At 48.2% G+C, this 16616-nt stretch overlaps 2 protein-coding genes across 2 annotated transcripts; both read right to left on the reverse strand.

Moving 5' to 3' along the window:
* Positions 1 to 280: 280 nt before the first annotated feature.
* Positions 281 to 5210, reverse strand: tsen54 (TSEN54 tRNA splicing endonuclease subunit). Its single transcript, XM_078084186.1, has 12 exons — positions 4875 to 5210; positions 4258 to 4416; positions 4111 to 4174; positions 3278 to 3361; positions 3082 to 3180; positions 2363 to 2415; positions 1953 to 2042; positions 1447 to 1825; positions 1245 to 1380; positions 1104 to 1164; positions 884 to 997; positions 281 to 670 (listed from the first exon to the last, which is right to left on the reverse strand). Exons 1-12 carry the CDS (start codon positions 4928 to 4930, stop codon positions 520 to 522), a joined length of 1446 nt encoding a protein of 481 aa, XP_077940312.1. The 5' UTR covers positions 4931 to 5210; the 3' UTR covers positions 281 to 519.
* A 596-nt stretch (positions 5211 to 5806) lies between these two features.
* LOC120828042 (polycomb protein suz12-B) lies at positions 5807 to 15012 on the reverse strand. The gene is made up of 16 exons (XM_078084181.1): positions 14199 to 15012; positions 13104 to 13150; positions 12947 to 13011; positions 12157 to 12225; positions 11501 to 11550; positions 10983 to 11068; positions 10600 to 10846; positions 10157 to 10259; positions 9957 to 10062; positions 9590 to 9764; positions 9407 to 9495; positions 9157 to 9300; positions 8850 to 9007; positions 8271 to 8463; positions 8116 to 8195; positions 5807 to 7804 (listed from the first exon to the last, which is right to left on the reverse strand). Exons 1-16 carry the CDS (start codon positions 14395 to 14397, stop codon positions 7228 to 7230), a joined length of 2388 nt encoding a protein of 795 aa, XP_077940307.1. The 5' UTR covers positions 14398 to 15012; the 3' UTR covers positions 5807 to 7227.
* Positions 15013 to 16616: the final 1604 nt, after the last annotated feature.

Genomic DNA, 16616 nt, shown 5'->3' on the forward strand with positions numbered 1-16616 from the left:
AAAGCGTAACTTCCCACCTTTCAAGCTAAATGCGGTTTTATTGATAAAAGTTGCATCGCGTTTCCCAGAGTCGGTAAAAGGACGCGAACGCCGGTGAATTAGCCGTATAATAGCAACCACATAGCTTTTAGCTTTTTTTCAAATTGATGTGCCTGCATTTAATATATTATTAGTATTATTAGTAGTGTGTGTCCCTTCTGGCAGAGAACTAATTACACAAACTGAGAATAAGTGACTCGGCTGGAAGCTTCTCAACAGCTCCAAAGAACGCAGCAAAATCTCAAAATGGCGGAATACTTTTATTAACTGCTCACCTACAAGTTTACTTTACTTTCTCACCTGAAAACATAAAACTCAATAGCAGCTTTTCCTTCAAAGCTTAAAAAGAGTTCAAGTAAAGGATGATCAAAAAGATAGAGAGCGATGAGCGACAGAAGCCTCCCGAGACGAAGAAGAACGTGAAAGCCGACGGGTCTCTTCAGGAGGTCGATGGACCCGCGCGGCGGCGGCGGCGAGGACTCAGGGGAAAACGTCGGTGGGCAGCGTGAAGTCTTTGAAGGTGTAGAAGGAGATGTCTCCGTGGTCCACCACGGCGAAGACCAGCGAGACGTCTCCGCTCTGAAGCGCCAGCGTCTTCAGGGCTCGCAGGTCGGGCACCGGGCCGCCAAAGCTGATACACACAGACAGGGGGGGGGGGGACACATGAGGGCAACATCTTTTAGCACATTGCATTCTGGGAATCGGTGGCGTTTTGTGTGGCCGGACAAAAGCAGATGGTTAGCAGGACACACAAACGCAGGCGGCGTGATGGATGGTTGACCATGTGACCAGGCGGCGGCCGTAAGCCGAGCTTGAGTCAACAGGGTGTGTGCGATCGGCCTACCTGCACACGCACACGCGTGAGTAGGGTTTCCCCGGGTCGCTCTTCCTGAAGTCGGCGACCGAGTCGGGTTGGTAAACGTTGAAACAAATCCTCCACTCGCCCGAATCTTTCAACCTGCAGGAGGGGGGAGAGGAGGGGGGTGGGGGGGCAAAGGTCAACGCTGCGTCCGGGCAACAAAGGGTCGCTTTGAGACGGGATTTGAGACGGGATCAGGTGATACCTGGACGCTCCCTCCAGTAAATGTGTAGATTTGATCACACTGATTTTATCCAGCAGCTCCCCTGGAACAAAAACCTCAGGAATCAGACATAAACCGCTTCGGATGAAAATACATCCAGAGTTCAGGTCCACGTGGTGTCACCTGTAGGGATCGCTTGTCCCGGGTCGTGTAAAGGAGTGACGTCTCCGTCCCACAGGTGCGCTGGTCGTCCGGAACGCCTCCCCCGCCTCCTCGCCAGGAGCGCCCGATACTCCGTCCAGTTTCTGCACCGCCGAACCTTGAAGTGATCTCACAATGTGACTCCGTCCTATAAACAGACTTTAAGGTCACGCACGCCACGCACCTCCCTGTCCTTGTTGACTCCCCGCCGCTGCTCCTCCCTCTTCTGCTCCTTCGGGGACGTCTTCACCTCCCTCAGGTTGATCCTCCGCCTCCAGGGGGCGACGTCACAAACGCCCACGGCCAAAGACGCGGGCAGCAGGGACGGGTCCGGGGACGGCAGGCGGCCGGGCTGGCGCTCCCTGGAGCCCACGTCGGGGAAAAGGATGGAGCTGAAGTCCCAGTGGGAGGAGCCAGAGGCCGGCGAGGGATCCGATTGGCCCCCATGAACATCCGTCAGCCACCAGGTCCCGCCTCTGCCCTCTGAACCCTCGACGGCGGGCCGGACGCCGGAAGTCTCCGGAGGAGTTCTGTCCTCGTCCTTTCTGTCCGACGCTTCAGAGCTGCGAGCGTCAAACGCCGCCAGTTAACATAATATTATGCATAATAATAAAAATGCTCAGACAGAATTTAAGAGACAAAAAACAATAAATACATAAATAAAAGGGAAGGAGGAGCAGCCGCATTCACCTGTCGCTGCGCTTCCTCTTCAGGCGGGTTCCCGCTCGGTCACGTGACCGCGGCAGGTTGAGCTGCCGCTCGTACGACGACGGCTGGCAACTGTGAGAACAGGAAACGCACACACACACACACACACACACACACACACACGCTGATGTACTCTTCAAATAGCAAAGATCCAGTGTGACGCGGCTGCTGAGTGTGGATCTCATTGGTGGCTGAGTGGATAGTTGATAGTTCTCAGTACTTCCTCTCTGGGCTCAATATTTAATGCAGTGGTTACCAAACCTTTTCCGTCGAGCCCCCCTTCGATGATTAAACATCACTGATTGTTTAGCCTCCAGAAATACGTCACGCTTCTTTCATTTTATTATTACTTTAATCTTCATCCCGTCCGACTCGCGGCGCTTAAGATTTACCTGGAATCGAACCTGTGGACCACGAAGCCGAGCCTCTTCAAATGCCCGAACACCTTGGTCACAAAAGGAGAGGAGTCAGGGGAGGAGTTAGGAGAGGAGTTAGGAGAGGAGTTAGGGGAGGAGTTAGGGGAGGAGTTGGGGGAGGAGTTAGGAGAGGAGTATGGGGAGGAGTTAGGAGAGGAGTATGGGGAGGAGTTAGGAGAGGAGTTGGGAGAGGAGTTCGGGGAGGAGTTAGGAGAGGAATTAGGGGAGGAGTTGGGGGAGGAGTTGGGGGAGGAGTTGGGGGAGGAGTTAGGGGAGGGGTTAGGGGAGGGGTTAGGAGAGGAGTCGGGAGAGGAGTTAGGAGAGGAGTCGGGAGAGGAGTTAGGAGAGGAGTTAGGGGAGAATTTGGGGGAGGAGTTGGGGGAGGGGTTAGGGGAGGAGTTAGGGGAGGAGCTGGGAGGAGTTAGGAGAGGAGTTAGGGGAAGGGTTAGGGGAGGGGTTAGGAGAGGAGTTAGGGGAGGAGTCGGGAGAGGAGTTAGGAGAGGAGTTAGGGGAGAATTTGGGAGAGGAGTTGGGAGAGGATTTGGGGGAGGAGTTGGGGGAGGAGTTGGGAGAGGAGCTGGGAGGAGTTGGGGGAGGAGTTAGGGGAGGGGCTGGGAGGAGTTGGGAGAGGAGCTGGGAGGAGTTGGGAGAGGAGTTAAGAGCGCGTCAGCCCGCTGGGCGTTTGTTTCGTGTACCTGGTACTGCAGGAGGCTCACTGTGCTCGGTGAGAGGAACCTCTCGTACCCGTCCTGCACGGACAGCGGCAGCTCCAAGTGGAACACCTGCAGGTTCCCCTGTTTCACACAGGACACCTCGGTCAGCGTGGGACGGGGGGTGAACATGAGCGTGTGAAAACCAGAAGCCCCCCCTGATCAGCTGTGTGCCACTCACACACTCCATCAGGTAAAGAGCCTCCTCGGGGAGGAGCAGCTGCTTGCCGCTGGCGGAGAAGCCCATTGTCTGCCAAAACTTGCCCTTTGGTTGAAGGGGAAAAGGAAAAGGACACAGGTTAATAATTTGGAAAGAAAGGAGAGCAGAAGTTAAGGAATCATCACAGTGTGTGTGTGTGTGTGTGTAGCGACTCCTCTGCTCCCATAGACGTCTATGAGGAAATGACTCTACTTCTGTCTTGATTTATTCCCTCAGTAAACGTTGTAAACATGAGTTTATGGTCTCAGTCTCTAGTTTCAAGTCTTCTTCAACACAGCGTGATGTTCATTTAGTGAATGATGCTCCACATAGGAGTGACAGCGAGATCCTCCTTGTGGCAGTGGCAAGTGGGTGGCAGGCAGCGGCAATCGCCAGTAAATCAGTCGGCGTCACGACGGCACGCTGGGTGGGAGGAGCCAATTTTTCCCAGAAACAACTGTTATTTGTACGACAGGTCAGCTGCTGTAAATATTTAATTTTATTTAATTTTATTTAATTTTATTTGAGACACGTGAGCCCCCGTCTTCTTATTACAGAGGCTAATTTTAGGTTTGGACCGGCGGGTTCCGTGTAGGGGGTGGGGCTCTCAAGTTTGATGCCACCCACTTGCCACTGCCACAAGGAGGATCTCGGCCTTACTGCCACATAGAGTCAAACAGACCATAAAGCAGGGGATGCTTTAGGGCGGGGCTACACGCTGATTGACAGGTCTCTAGTAGACCATGAAGCAGAGGATATCTGATCTGAAGTTGATGGTCATCATATTTTTTGTTTCCACTGGATGCAGAACTCACGGCTGGAGACTGAAGCTCCACGATCCCCTCACTTGGGATCCACGTGGCCTTCACCAGGTTTCCTCTACATCAAAAATAAAAAAAACAGGCGGTTTGTCAGGCGGTGGATGTTTGCACCACATTTGTCTTTAGAGGGAGACGACTCACAGCTTCTCCACCCTCTCCTCCGACACGAGGCTCCAGTGCTCCGTCAGACTCTGCTCCAGCCGCTGCCTTTGCTCCTCCGAGTCATCGGGGAAGAAGTCCTTCTGACCTCTGACCGGGATCTTGTGACTCCTGGATCGGGCTGCAAACAGCTCTGTCGGACTGCAATTTAGAGACGTCGATGTTTGTTTTATGAGGAGATAAAGGCGGGATATTTTTATACGCACACTGAAACATCCGGATGAGAAAACCTGCTAAACAACTTCTTGAGTGAGTGCATGAGTCAATGCGGCCATTTTTATAAAGAGCAGCTGACGACAGCAAACAGGAAGTCAACTGGTGGTTATACATTTTAGTTTATTAACATTCAATCATTTTAATGTTTGTTTAATCAAACGAGCATTGCGACTGTGTCACGTTGGGCACTAAGTGCTTGTGACGTCACAGTGTTGCGTTTAAGTGCTTGAAGGCAGGATCGACTAAACGCGTAACGTCAGGTGCACGTAAACACGACTCAAATAAAACAGAAATCGCAGTTTCCGTATTTTTTCGCGTGCTAACGTTGACTGTTTGTCAAAAGCATAAAAGTGGAATGTTTTCAGTAAATGAAACTCACGCACGTTAATATCTCGTTGTACTGCGTGGATTCGGTGTCCTCCTTGTTTAGGTCCGCCATGTTTACAAGTTCTCCCGCCACTAGTGCGCATGTCCCGTTTCCCGCGAAGCTGATTGGTCAGCTGCGTTCACTTCCTGCTTCTCGGTGAAGCAAGACGATGGATATTATATTATAAATGACACATTAACGCATCATCTACTCGTCATTATTACAAACATCCACGCAGACGGTTCATCTTTGCCGATGAAGTTTGCGGTATCTTTTGTGAATTCAAGCGATAGGACGGTCCGTCGCTCTAAAGAGTCGTACATTTAAGAGGCTTAGTACAAAGGTTCCGGGTGTCAGTAGAGCCCGAACCCTTGCTAACAATTATATATTTACAAAGGAATAAAAGATAAACAAATGCGATATCGTTGCTGCAGAAAGCGGTTCCCATTATGGTATGGAAGAATGAAGTTGTACTAGTCTGCACTTTTGTGGGACACGTTCTCCTTTTGTCTCTCAAACATGTTTTTATAGGCCGGGTTCAAACCAACCTCGGTGGGAAATGTTCTCGGTCAGGTTCAAGTTGTCTTTATTCTTAACTAATGTCTGAAAACGCTGAAAACACTAAGACTGACAGGTTCCACCAAACTAAATATGCCACTTAAGCCTCAGACCTACACCTGCTCAGGTGAGATGAAAATAGTCAACATGCTGCCTAGTTGTAATGACTGGAGACACTTTGACTCCACCAGGTCAGATGTTGGACTCACCTGGATTATCACATTCAAACATGTGAAGAGGAAATGTTAAGTAGAGAAACTAAAAATATAATAGTTGAACAACCTTTAGAGTACTTATGTATATTATATATTAAGCTCTTTTCCAGTTCACTTGATCCATGTGACCCGATAAGTATCGCACAGCGGAGGAAACAAACCACGTGCTCAATCATTTGTACAAAATTGTTCATTTAATAGAAAAGCACTCTGACTCAACTTAAAAGTTCACAACGTCGAGCGGTTTTATTTGATTTTTTTTTCCTTGTTTCCTCGACATGGCTCCTCTCATCTTGTGCAAAATGCGGCTGGTCTCGTGCGAATCAACAAAAAGATACATTTTATTTCCCCCAAAACAGAAAGAGCACCCTGCTCGTCACTCCCAGCGCAAACCTCTAAAGCTTCTTATTTTCTGGGGGCAGTTTCTTGATACGAGAAGGAGCTGACGGACCTGAAATCAGCATCTGGGACCTTCGGCTTCCGTTCTCTCTGGACCTTTGAGATCATTTTAAAGGCAGTGAGCTTTTTATTTTTGAAATGTTCACAGGAGACACAAAAGAGCGGAGAAATCTGAAGCAACGTCATCCCCTTTGGTGTGTAAACTACGAAAATAAAACTAAATACAAAAACTTGCCGTGAGGCGTTCAGGCTTCCTGAACAATCGTATTCAAAAACTAATTTATTGGTTTTACAGTCGCATGTTCACAAACACCAGCTGTGGAGGAAAATAGACTTCTGTTCACGCAGATTTGTATTCTTTTATCAATTTTCGGCAGCTCTTTGTGCGTGACGTCAGCCCAAAAGAGAAGATTCTGCTCGTAAGGATCTGAAATAAAAGACACTGGAACCGGCACAGGATTAAAACCCCCAAAGGGAGACTGAATCCCGTTGATTGAAAACGCTAAAAACACGCCGTATATTTGTGAGGACTGAATCGATTTACAACTAAAAATAAAACAAGTTTGTTGTCTTAACAAAAGCAGTCCTGGATTTGATTGGTGGTGGTTTTAGAAAACGGAGGCCGAGCAGGAAGTGGTCGTGTTTGAGTGTGAGCGCTGGCAGTGGAGGTCGCTGAGAGACAACAGCAATAAAAGATCTAGCACCAGAGAGAAGGTCTGATCCAGAGAGATCGATGCATGTATATAGATCTACATATTTATAGATCTACATATGTATAGATCGATATATAGTGAACAGATGGAGAATATCAGAGACTTGATAAGTCATCTGGACACGGAGACCTGGAGACCTTGTTAGAGACCTGAAGACCTGATTAGAAACCAGGTGACACCCAGAGAACGAGTAACAGTCCATGACGCTTTATCACACACCCAGAGACCAGGTGAACTCATCGGGACAGCTAGAGACCACATCAGACCCCCAAAAGCTGATTGGTTCTTCACACAGAGGACGACGAAAGGAAAAGTTGGATGAAGAGAGAATCCGGCTCGTCAAGAGTCCAAACTGGTCCGGATCAGTTGAGCTTCCTCGGCGGTCCAGTCTTCGTTAAGCTCGGTGGGGTCACAACTCCTCACTTCTCCCCCGGTAATGATGAAACGGCTCCTCTGTGAATCCCACCAACCGCTCGCCCTTCAGTCATTTATCTTCACGTTCAGAGCCGGAGAGTCTCCGCTTGCCGGTCGTCCTTTCCGTCGCAGCTCCTCCTCTCTCCTGCTGCTGCTGCTGCTGCTGCTGCTCTTCCTCTTCTTCCTTCTGGTCCTTCTCCTGCTGCTGCTCCTGCTCTTCTTCCTTCTCCTCCTCCTCCTCCTCTTCTTTCTGGTCCTTCTCCTGCTGCTGCTCCTGCTGCTCCTGCTCTTCCTTCTCCTCCTCCTGGTTCCCGTTCTGCACACAGCCGTTGATCTTCTCCTCCTGACGCTGTGAATCCTCCAGATCCGGGTCCAGCTCTGGTTGGGACTCCACGGCCGTCTCCCAGTCGTCCTCCTCGTCGTCCTCCTCTTCCTCCGGCTCCTTCTGCCTGTGAGCGCGCTGGCTCTGCAGGAGGCGCAGGCGGGCCATGGCCTGGTCGATGGTCTGCGTGGTGACCAGGTTGAAGTCGTGCATGCTGATCAGGTGCAGCAGGAAGTTGCGGCAGAGGTCGTTCCTGACGATGTGGACGCCGTGGTGGTCGGCGAACCTCAGGCAGGACTCGTTCATCTGATTGTCCGCTATGAAGCTGCAGGAGGGGCCGAGGAGAAGAGGGGTTAATGTTCAGTTGTCTGATATTAAACAGGTCAATGGACGCCCCTCAGGAGAATATTAAGGTCTAAATGAGATGAGCCAACATCCTCCTTAAGTTTAGAGGTGGACCAGGAGTCATGTGACCCTGGTTCCTCTGCACCTAACGTGAATCATCATCATCTGTACACATCACCCCTGCCGCTCTCAGTTAGACGAATCAGCTCGACTCAAACGCCCCACAGCTGCTGATCTGGAAGTAAACCAAACATCGGCCTCCCGATTGTTCTCCGTCATACTCGTACACACCCGTGCTTCATGACGTGGAGGTTCCACAGCTTCATGATCTCCTTCTCACCCTCGTTGACGTCGGTGAAGTCCTCGATTTGCTGCAGAGAGAGAAGAGCGACCCGGCTTTAGACTTCCTTAAAGTGAACCCCCCCCCCGTCGCTATATAAACTAACCATGGCGGTCTTCTCTTTGAGCCAGTCGGGGTCGCGCTCGTCCTCGCTGTCCACCTCCATCTCCTGAGGACGCAGCGGGACGCAGCTGTCGCTGTGGAAGTAGAGGCGGTTGTGTCCGCTGACGATGGGCTGCTCCTGGTCTCCGTCCTCCGGCTCCAGGAACTCGGACAGACTCGCCTTGGTCCTCTTCGGTCTGGAGAGTTCCAAGAAGGTATAAAGAGGAGAAAGTCGTGCTTGAGAACCACTGGCACCGTTGACAGGAAGTCAGGCGGTAGAAAAGCTGACAGATGTTCAGACATTTAGAACATGTGAAGTACTGTAGAGGACGTATTTTATACTCTTTAATGGAGGAATGCGCTCGTATATTTTACCTCTTTACTTTGTGGGACACTTACATCTCTACAAAGCCTCCAAGTCAAAACCATCATTTATTTCAGAAAGGTTACATAGAAAACAGTAAAGAGGAAAAGTCCATCCTTCACTTAAAGTGACACTGACGACATTTAGGACTTTTTGCCCCTGTGTGCTTCTCTTAGCTCCTCCCACTGAAGTGACAGAGCGGCGTGGACGCTCACGGACCTGCAGACGACCACGTGGGTGACGGCCGTCCTCTTGACCGGCCCGTTCCTGCTGAAGGCGAAGCCCGGCTGGCCGTGGATGTCCTGCGGGTTTCCTGCGTACGAGCCGTCGTAGCACTCGTTGATGGAGACCTCGATCTGCGCTCCTTTGGGGTGGGGCTGCCAGAGGTCAAGAGGTCAGGGTGAGGTTAAACAGACGGCAGCAACATCTGGAATACGGCCAGGTCTGTCGGTATTATTAGTATCAAACTGTACGTATCAGTGAACATCTGAGGAGCACGTAGATAATGGGAGGATCGTCGTCTCACCACGTAGGTGAAGATGAAGCGGGAGTGGGACAGCTTGAGGTGTTTGATCAGACTGTAGAGCTTCCTGCAGTTGAGGGTGCACCAGGGACAGTGGAGGTCGTCTCTGGCCTCCGTCTGCTGCTGCGTGTTGCTGTTGTACTGAAACTGGACGGAAACACAAGGGAGGTGAGACGGACACTGACGAATAATAAAATAGAACAACTCCCAGAAACGCGGTGGGATTGATCATCCCGGCGCTTTCAGAACCCACCTGGTAGAAGATGCGCAGCTTCTGCCGCGGCTCGGCGGAGACGAGCTCTCTTCTGGCCGTCACGTCCGCGCTGACCAATTCTTTAACAGCTGGAGCAAGGTGAGGGGTGGGGGTGAGGGGGGAGAACATCAGCCTCATCTGTTGCACCTCCGATGGATCTTTAGAGAAGCTTCCGTGGCTCACCTGGCGTGTGCGTGGCCCTCAGGGCGCTGGGCCGCGGGTCCTGGTTGGTCTCGGAGTTGCGGGTGGCCAGAGGTTTGGCCACGGGCGCGGTGGAGCGGTCGGAGTCGCCGCTGGTCCAGCGCAGCGTGAACTGCAGGGTGGGACCCTGAGAGAAGCTCTCGAAGGGAGGCAGACGCTGGGACACAAAGGGAGCGCTCATATCAACCCGACTGGAGCCAATGTGAAGGTAACAGGACGGGTCCTGCACCACGATCCCTCATCGATAACCTTTACTTACCATCTTCCTTTACTTCAATTGATCTGTATAATCACAAATTGGCCTCAGAGGGCTTCACCCACCCAGACAAGTCCCGTATCTCCTGCTCACCTTTCCATCCAAGATGGTTTCCCACGTCGCCCTCTTCTTGGTGACCGGACACTCCTCCATCTCTTGCATAGACACCTCGTACTCCCCGTCCAGCAGCTGCAGACGTCTGCACAGCAACAACAACAACAACAACAACAGGGCGTCACTTCTGGAGATCGGGAAGCAAAAAGACGTCCTGGCCAACTTTCCTGTGCTTTCACCTGTTTTTGTCAAAGACCGTCATCTGGGCCACAAACGCGGTTTCTCCCTCCTCCCGGAGAGAAGAGCTCCGCCTCTTTCTGTTCACCACTTCCTCTGTGAAATCTGAGACAGTGGTGACGTGTAAACATTCCCTGTTGCCACGGTGACCATGAAAAATATACTCACCAAGCTGAGTTTAAAGCTGTAAATATTGATGATATTTAATGAACAAGGTTTAAGGAAGAGTTTACGTTAATGTGCTGGATCATTTAATATAATTGTGTATTTTGTGGCCCCCACCTTAATATGAAAGCTTAATGTTAGTGCAGCCCCGCAAGTTTTACATTGTAGCAACCCCGCTGATTTAGAGTCAAACAGACCATAAAGCAGGGGATGCTTTAGGGCGGGGCTACACGCTGATTGACAGGTACTGACATATCAAAGACAGGTGTGGGAAACGTACCCAGACCCCTGCTGTGGTGGTTCTCTCCGTTGGCCAGGCCGTTGATGGGAGTCCGGGGGCAGCCGGGCCTCGACACCCTGAAGAGCAGCGAGTAGGACTTCACCATGTGGGAGTTGCTGGGCTCAAACTCGCTGCTGGAAACCAGCAGCGAGGGGGAGGAGCCTGGCTTGGCCTGGACTCCCGGGTCTGGATTCAGGGGAACCTGCTTCTTCCCGGTGGGGACCTGCTTCACCGGACAGCTCACGTCCTGGACACCAGACATGTAGGATTACGTTAGTGTGATGAGAGCGCAGAAGGAAACACACACACACACACACACACACACACACACACACACACACACACACACACACACACACACACACACACACACACACACACACCTTCCTCTTCTTGTGACAGACTTTGACCAGCAGCACCTCCAGAGAAACAGAGTTCTGCTCGTTCTCACTGTCCTGAGACGGCTTCCCTGAGGACGCAAACAAGACACTTCTAGTTACTAACAACTTATAACATCAGTCAATATAGAACAATGACAATAAAATCATTTCTTGCACCTTTTCTCTCATGCAAAAGACCAACGACCATAAACATTCTATTCAGTGTCCTTTTAACAACAGTTACTCAGCGTGTAGTGAGGAAATTAAGAGAGTAATAAAGCTCATATCAGACAAACAGAAGCAGTATGCGCATTAATGTGTAAAGATGCTTTAAACCGTTTGGTATTCATCCATAATGAGCCGCTTAAAACGCTGCATCGTCTCCTTTCCTTGTGTGAAGCACACTCCAGTGTTCCCTAAAGGAGATAACCAAGGAAACGCTTCCTCCCTTTTCACAGGATTTCATCAGCTGGCAAAAACCTTCTAAAATGAAACAAACAGAAAACAACAAAACAACTTACCAGCTTTATGGAAGAAGCCAGTAAAGATGAGCTGCAGATTAGAGGCCAAGCTGGAAAAAACAAAACAGTTTATTTATATTTGATCAAATAAATCAGAATGACCTTTTACATCTATGAAGTCAAACTGTATTGTTTTAAATATCATCCCAACGTGGCAGCTAATAGCTCAGCATGATGTTTATTGTACAACGGCTATATAATATATAAAATGATCTTCACTTTAATGTGAAATATTCAACTAAATAACGTAAAGTTACAACCAACAAAGCAACAGGGAAACGAAACAGCGGAATTGAAAATATGTTGTTGGTTTTCAGAGGTTTTATTGTAATTGTTTTGGGTGCTTTTATTGTGACAATCTCATTGCTGCAGTCGAACACACAACTACTCGTTGTTTAATCAAACGCTGGCGTTTGGTGTCGACTCTTCCACACAAGTCGCTTTTGTCTGAGGCAAATTTGTCCTTTCGGCTTATGCAAAATAAAATGAACATTTGAGGATGAAAACAATCGGTTCCATGATGAATGAAGCAGAACACATTTCAGAAATAAAGTCGTAGAAATAAAGTGTTAATAAGTACTATAGAACATACAACCAGCACTTTTCTCCCAACGGAGGTAGAGAGACTTATAATAAACACTGGATTAAGCGTTTACCTGTGAGTCTCCTGTTCTCCTCTCATCTTCTCCACCTTGAACAACAGATTGTCGACCTTTGAGCTTTTCCTGTACGTGGAGACAAGACGGCAAGTTAACAACAACGACGAGAGCTCGCTGGATAGAAGGAGTCGTCTGACTAACCGCACGTGCTCTAAACGCGGATAATGAGCCAAACGGAAAACACACACAAGCCCGTCTGTGCTTCACGGCCGGAATGATCGATTCCTTTCACTCTAATTGGCTTCTCAGTGACATCGAAACATGGAAGCTTTGAGAAAGGAAACAGGAGGGAGAGGAAGCTCCGCCTCCTTGATCGCCCAGAGGCCGCTCGGTCCTCTGAAAACGCCATCGGCCGATCACTGAAGCGTCTCCGCCTGATGACACCATTTAAAACTTCCCATTGCAATTTTCTGCTTTTATTAAGATTTACTGGGTGTCAAAACTGAATTTCTTTTTCAGAATTGCACATAAAATATTTTTCCAAGTGAAACAACCAAACAATCACCCATCAGCACATCATCATCATCATGGACAATCCTTCCACAGGACGGTCTCCTGGGTTCAAAGGCCGACAACAAGGCGAGGCAGAGGTCCATTCAGCCGAAGCTCTCAAGCTTTTGCTCCTCAACATCCGCCAGCACTCGAGAAGACAAGAGGGGGTCCCTCTGATGCGCATCAGAGGGACCCCCTCTTGTCTTCTTCCCTTGCGTCTGTCGAGATAAACTATTTAAGACAAAGTTCTGAACCCCAGAAGATAACCATGAACACTGTTCATCTCCGTTTTTACCTTTTGAGGTTATTCCTGGAGTTTCTGTGGGACATGTAGGTGAGAGTCCGGTGCAAGAAGATCGGCTGATGAAGAGAGAAAAGAAAGAGGTCAAGTGTCAATTCTCCTTCTGGTGAGGTGAAGTCATGGAGGACGTTGAAGGGGAGGAAACACTCACAGCGATCAGGTTCCTGGTGCGGAGGAACCTGTAGATCTGAGTGGGCTCTGCAAATAATCACAAAAACACTTGATAAAAGTTCTTTAGAATCTAAAGAGCAACAGGAGCTCTGTCCCCTCAGTGCTGAAGCCACGATTCACATTCTGATGGAAGAAGATAATATGAAGTCATTTCTCAGGAAAAAATGACAGACATTCTCTCTGTAAATGGAATGAGACTTTTCTCTGTTTACTATTTTTACTTTTGACTGTTTAAGAAGATTTTAGATCATTTTGAGTCCAGTAACTTCATTTTTATCCATTTTATAAACTACATAATTGAATAACGCCTCGTGGATTAACAAAAACAAATCCAGCATTGCAAAATGAATAACAGCAACAAATTAAGATAATGGGATTATTTGCTTTATCTTGTGACATCAAACCACATCAAATAGGTAAAAAACCAGCGGATACAACCGAAGGAATGACAACAATGCTGGAATGTAACTAAGAATATCTACTAAGTGCCAACTCAAGGTACTTGTACTATACATTTTACACGACTTTCAACTTCACCAACATTGTACTTTTTACAGTACTACGTGTGTGACTTACATACAGTACTTTAGTTCACCACATATGGATTAAATACTGTCCAACATCCCAGAGATGAACATGTTACTGTAGTACATCGAGGTAATTATACCTCAAGAGTTCCTTTTCAGATGAGTTTTTCATCCCCTTCCTGTTCCGTTTAAATCGCGTACTTGTGATAAATTACACAGCAGTAATTATAGTAATAATAATAATAATAATAATAATAATAATAATCAGAAACAAACACATGAATCCGGAATCCATCGGATGTGACGACAAAACATTGTACTGCTCAAACGTGTCGCGTACTGCAAGTCTCGTACTATTAGAGGAGTACAGTGTGTTTTAAGTACTTTTACAGCACTTAAGGATCCGACCCCTTTATACGTAACGTGTTTAGCAGCTGTGAAACGATCCGCTGGGCCCCTCGTGTCACTTTCAACCCGGTTCGACTTCCGGAGACTTAAATCAGCAGCAATATCTTCAAATGAGCACCACGATGACAGCAGCTACTCACTCTCGAAGGCCTGCAGGAACAGCTCGTGGTCGGCTTGGATGAGTTGCATGTTGGGCTTCTTGGCTGCAGCCATCGAGGAGGAGGAGGAGGAGGAAGAGGAGGAGGACGACGACGACTGGTAGAACCCGTTGGCTTTACCTCCAGAACCAGAACCCGCCGGGTGGCTTGCACCCGAGGAGCCCTGCTTCTGTGGAGCCATTGACTCAACTCAACGAAACGAATGGAGGAAAGAATCCGGCCCACCGGCAGATGTGAGCTGGTGGTTTAAAAAAAAAAAAAGAAAAAGAAAGAAACTCGGCTTCCTTTGTCAAAACAAAAGAGCGGTGTTTGTTGGAAAAACAGCTGCCGCTTATGCGAAACACCGCTCGCTCTCCATTTTAAAAGCGACGTGTGTGCGTTTCGGTCCTTTTTCTGTTCGACGCCGGCGAAGCTGCGCCTTGCAGTCCAACGTTTGAGCTCAGCCGGCCGGTTGAACGGTGACAGAGGTCGGCGAGCAGGCTGGAAATGCGCGAAACGAGAGAGCAGCCTACGGCAAGCTGACGCGGCTCGCTAGCTAACCGGCTAACTTCCTTAGCCAGTTAGCAACTAGCTCGGGCTAACTGGATAGCATTGTCCGGCGCTGTTGGCTTCACTAATCCAGAGCTGGGGAGCTGCTGTCACGCGAGAAGCGATTAAACACGCCAATGATGCATGTTTTCTGCGGGGTTGATGCCATAATTTCACTTAAATTCGCGTTATATTTCGCCTAGCGCCTGTCGGCAAGTTGGCTCGGCGGCACAGGCAAGCAACATAAAGTATCCGTGCCCTCATCCGGTCAGGATTTTCAGAACAAAATCCAACTAAAATCGAAATCTCTAACCACGCGTTTTACACGGTTTTTATGTAACACCCGTGGATATCTCGATGTCAAAAGTACATTCTAAATTACATAAGTATTATATTTAACATCAATCACCTATACATGTGATCTTGATCAAGAAAATGTCCTCACAATTTTGAAAATACATTCCGTATGAGTTCCGGTTTTTTGGCCTTAACGTGGCCAACTTGTCCAAATATACGTTGGAGCTTCTTATCGGTTGAAAGATCCCGCCTTCTAAGAGCTCTACCCAATCACCGTGCTTGTTTGTGAAATGCTAAGCTCTCATTGGAGGGAATATTGGCCAGTCTGTGCAGAGGCACATTTGCCGCCCGCAGCCTGGCGAGCCAAGTCTAAAAAAGGGCATAGCAAGTTTGATAGAAAATAAACACATATACGTCGATATATCAAGTTAAAAAAGCTTTCACGTTTAAATCAATACCAGAATAAATTGTTAACATATATAATTTTCTAAGAATATAGTAATTTTGAGAAATGTCCATTTATTTTGGAAGCAACAGATTAATTGAGTCATTAGTCCAAAATATTGGAATATTGGTTCAAAGCCGAGGATTCATCTCGAGTATCCTCCACCAATGACCACATCAAACAAAATGGTAAATTAATGCGTTTATAATTCAATGCAATGTTTCGTTTGATCGTGTTTTTGTTTTCACTGTGATTGGTTCAAGAAAACGATGACGTCACACGCAGCTAATCTTTCCCGATGCGTGCGGAATAAACCACCGACCCACGCGAGGTCCGTGATGCTTTTCCACGGGGGAACTCGGATGAAGCCGAAGCACATTCGGGAGTTTGAGGTGTTGATCTGAAGGAGTGGAGACCTTTTACGAAGCACCTCGTCGTAGTGTGCTGATGTTTTTTGCAGTCACCAAAAGACTTTAATTATTACAGTTTTTTCCTGATTGCTAAACGGCAGCGGGCACAACTGGAGTCACATGTGCAAAACTCTACCTCCAGTCTGCACCACCAACAGTCACCTGAACAGTTCACATCACCTGCAAAACTCACTCCAAGCAACACAACTCTTAACACGTGACTCCAAACGGCTCAGTGCAGCAAACACTGTGAGAACACACACTGTCACTCACACACTGAGAGTACAAACACCAACACACAAAATACTCACTGTTCATCTTTTCACTTTGAACCATTTCAGTGACGTCATACAAAGTAAGATTTTCTTCAAAGAAAAGAGTGACATTCTTTCACATGATTTATTAACATTTTTAGAACATAATTCTTTAAGGTAAATAAAAATTTGAAGTTTGCTTCAATAGTTTGTAGTAATTTACGGAATTACAGTAATGAGAAAAAAAAAGGTAGAAACTAAAAGTACAGACTGTAATGTGAACAAATAAGTGAGGGCTGATCCTGCCTCTCTAGCATCAGGACACAGGTTCTCATCACCATCACATCTGATGTTCTCTCTCCATGAACCTGGGGAAGAACCTTCTGGAAGCCTCATCCATCCCTGGCCGTCCTCTGGACTCGTGTCCTCACATCCGGCTTCCCAAAGAGACATCTGGACATGTGGG

The sequence above is a fragment of the Gasterosteus aculeatus genome, chromosome 11, assembly GCF_964276395.1.
Source record: "Gasterosteus aculeatus chromosome 11, fGasAcu3.hap1.1, whole genome shotgun sequence".
Lineage (NCBI taxonomy): Eukaryota > Metazoa > Chordata > Actinopteri > Perciformes > Gasterosteidae > Gasterosteus > Gasterosteus aculeatus.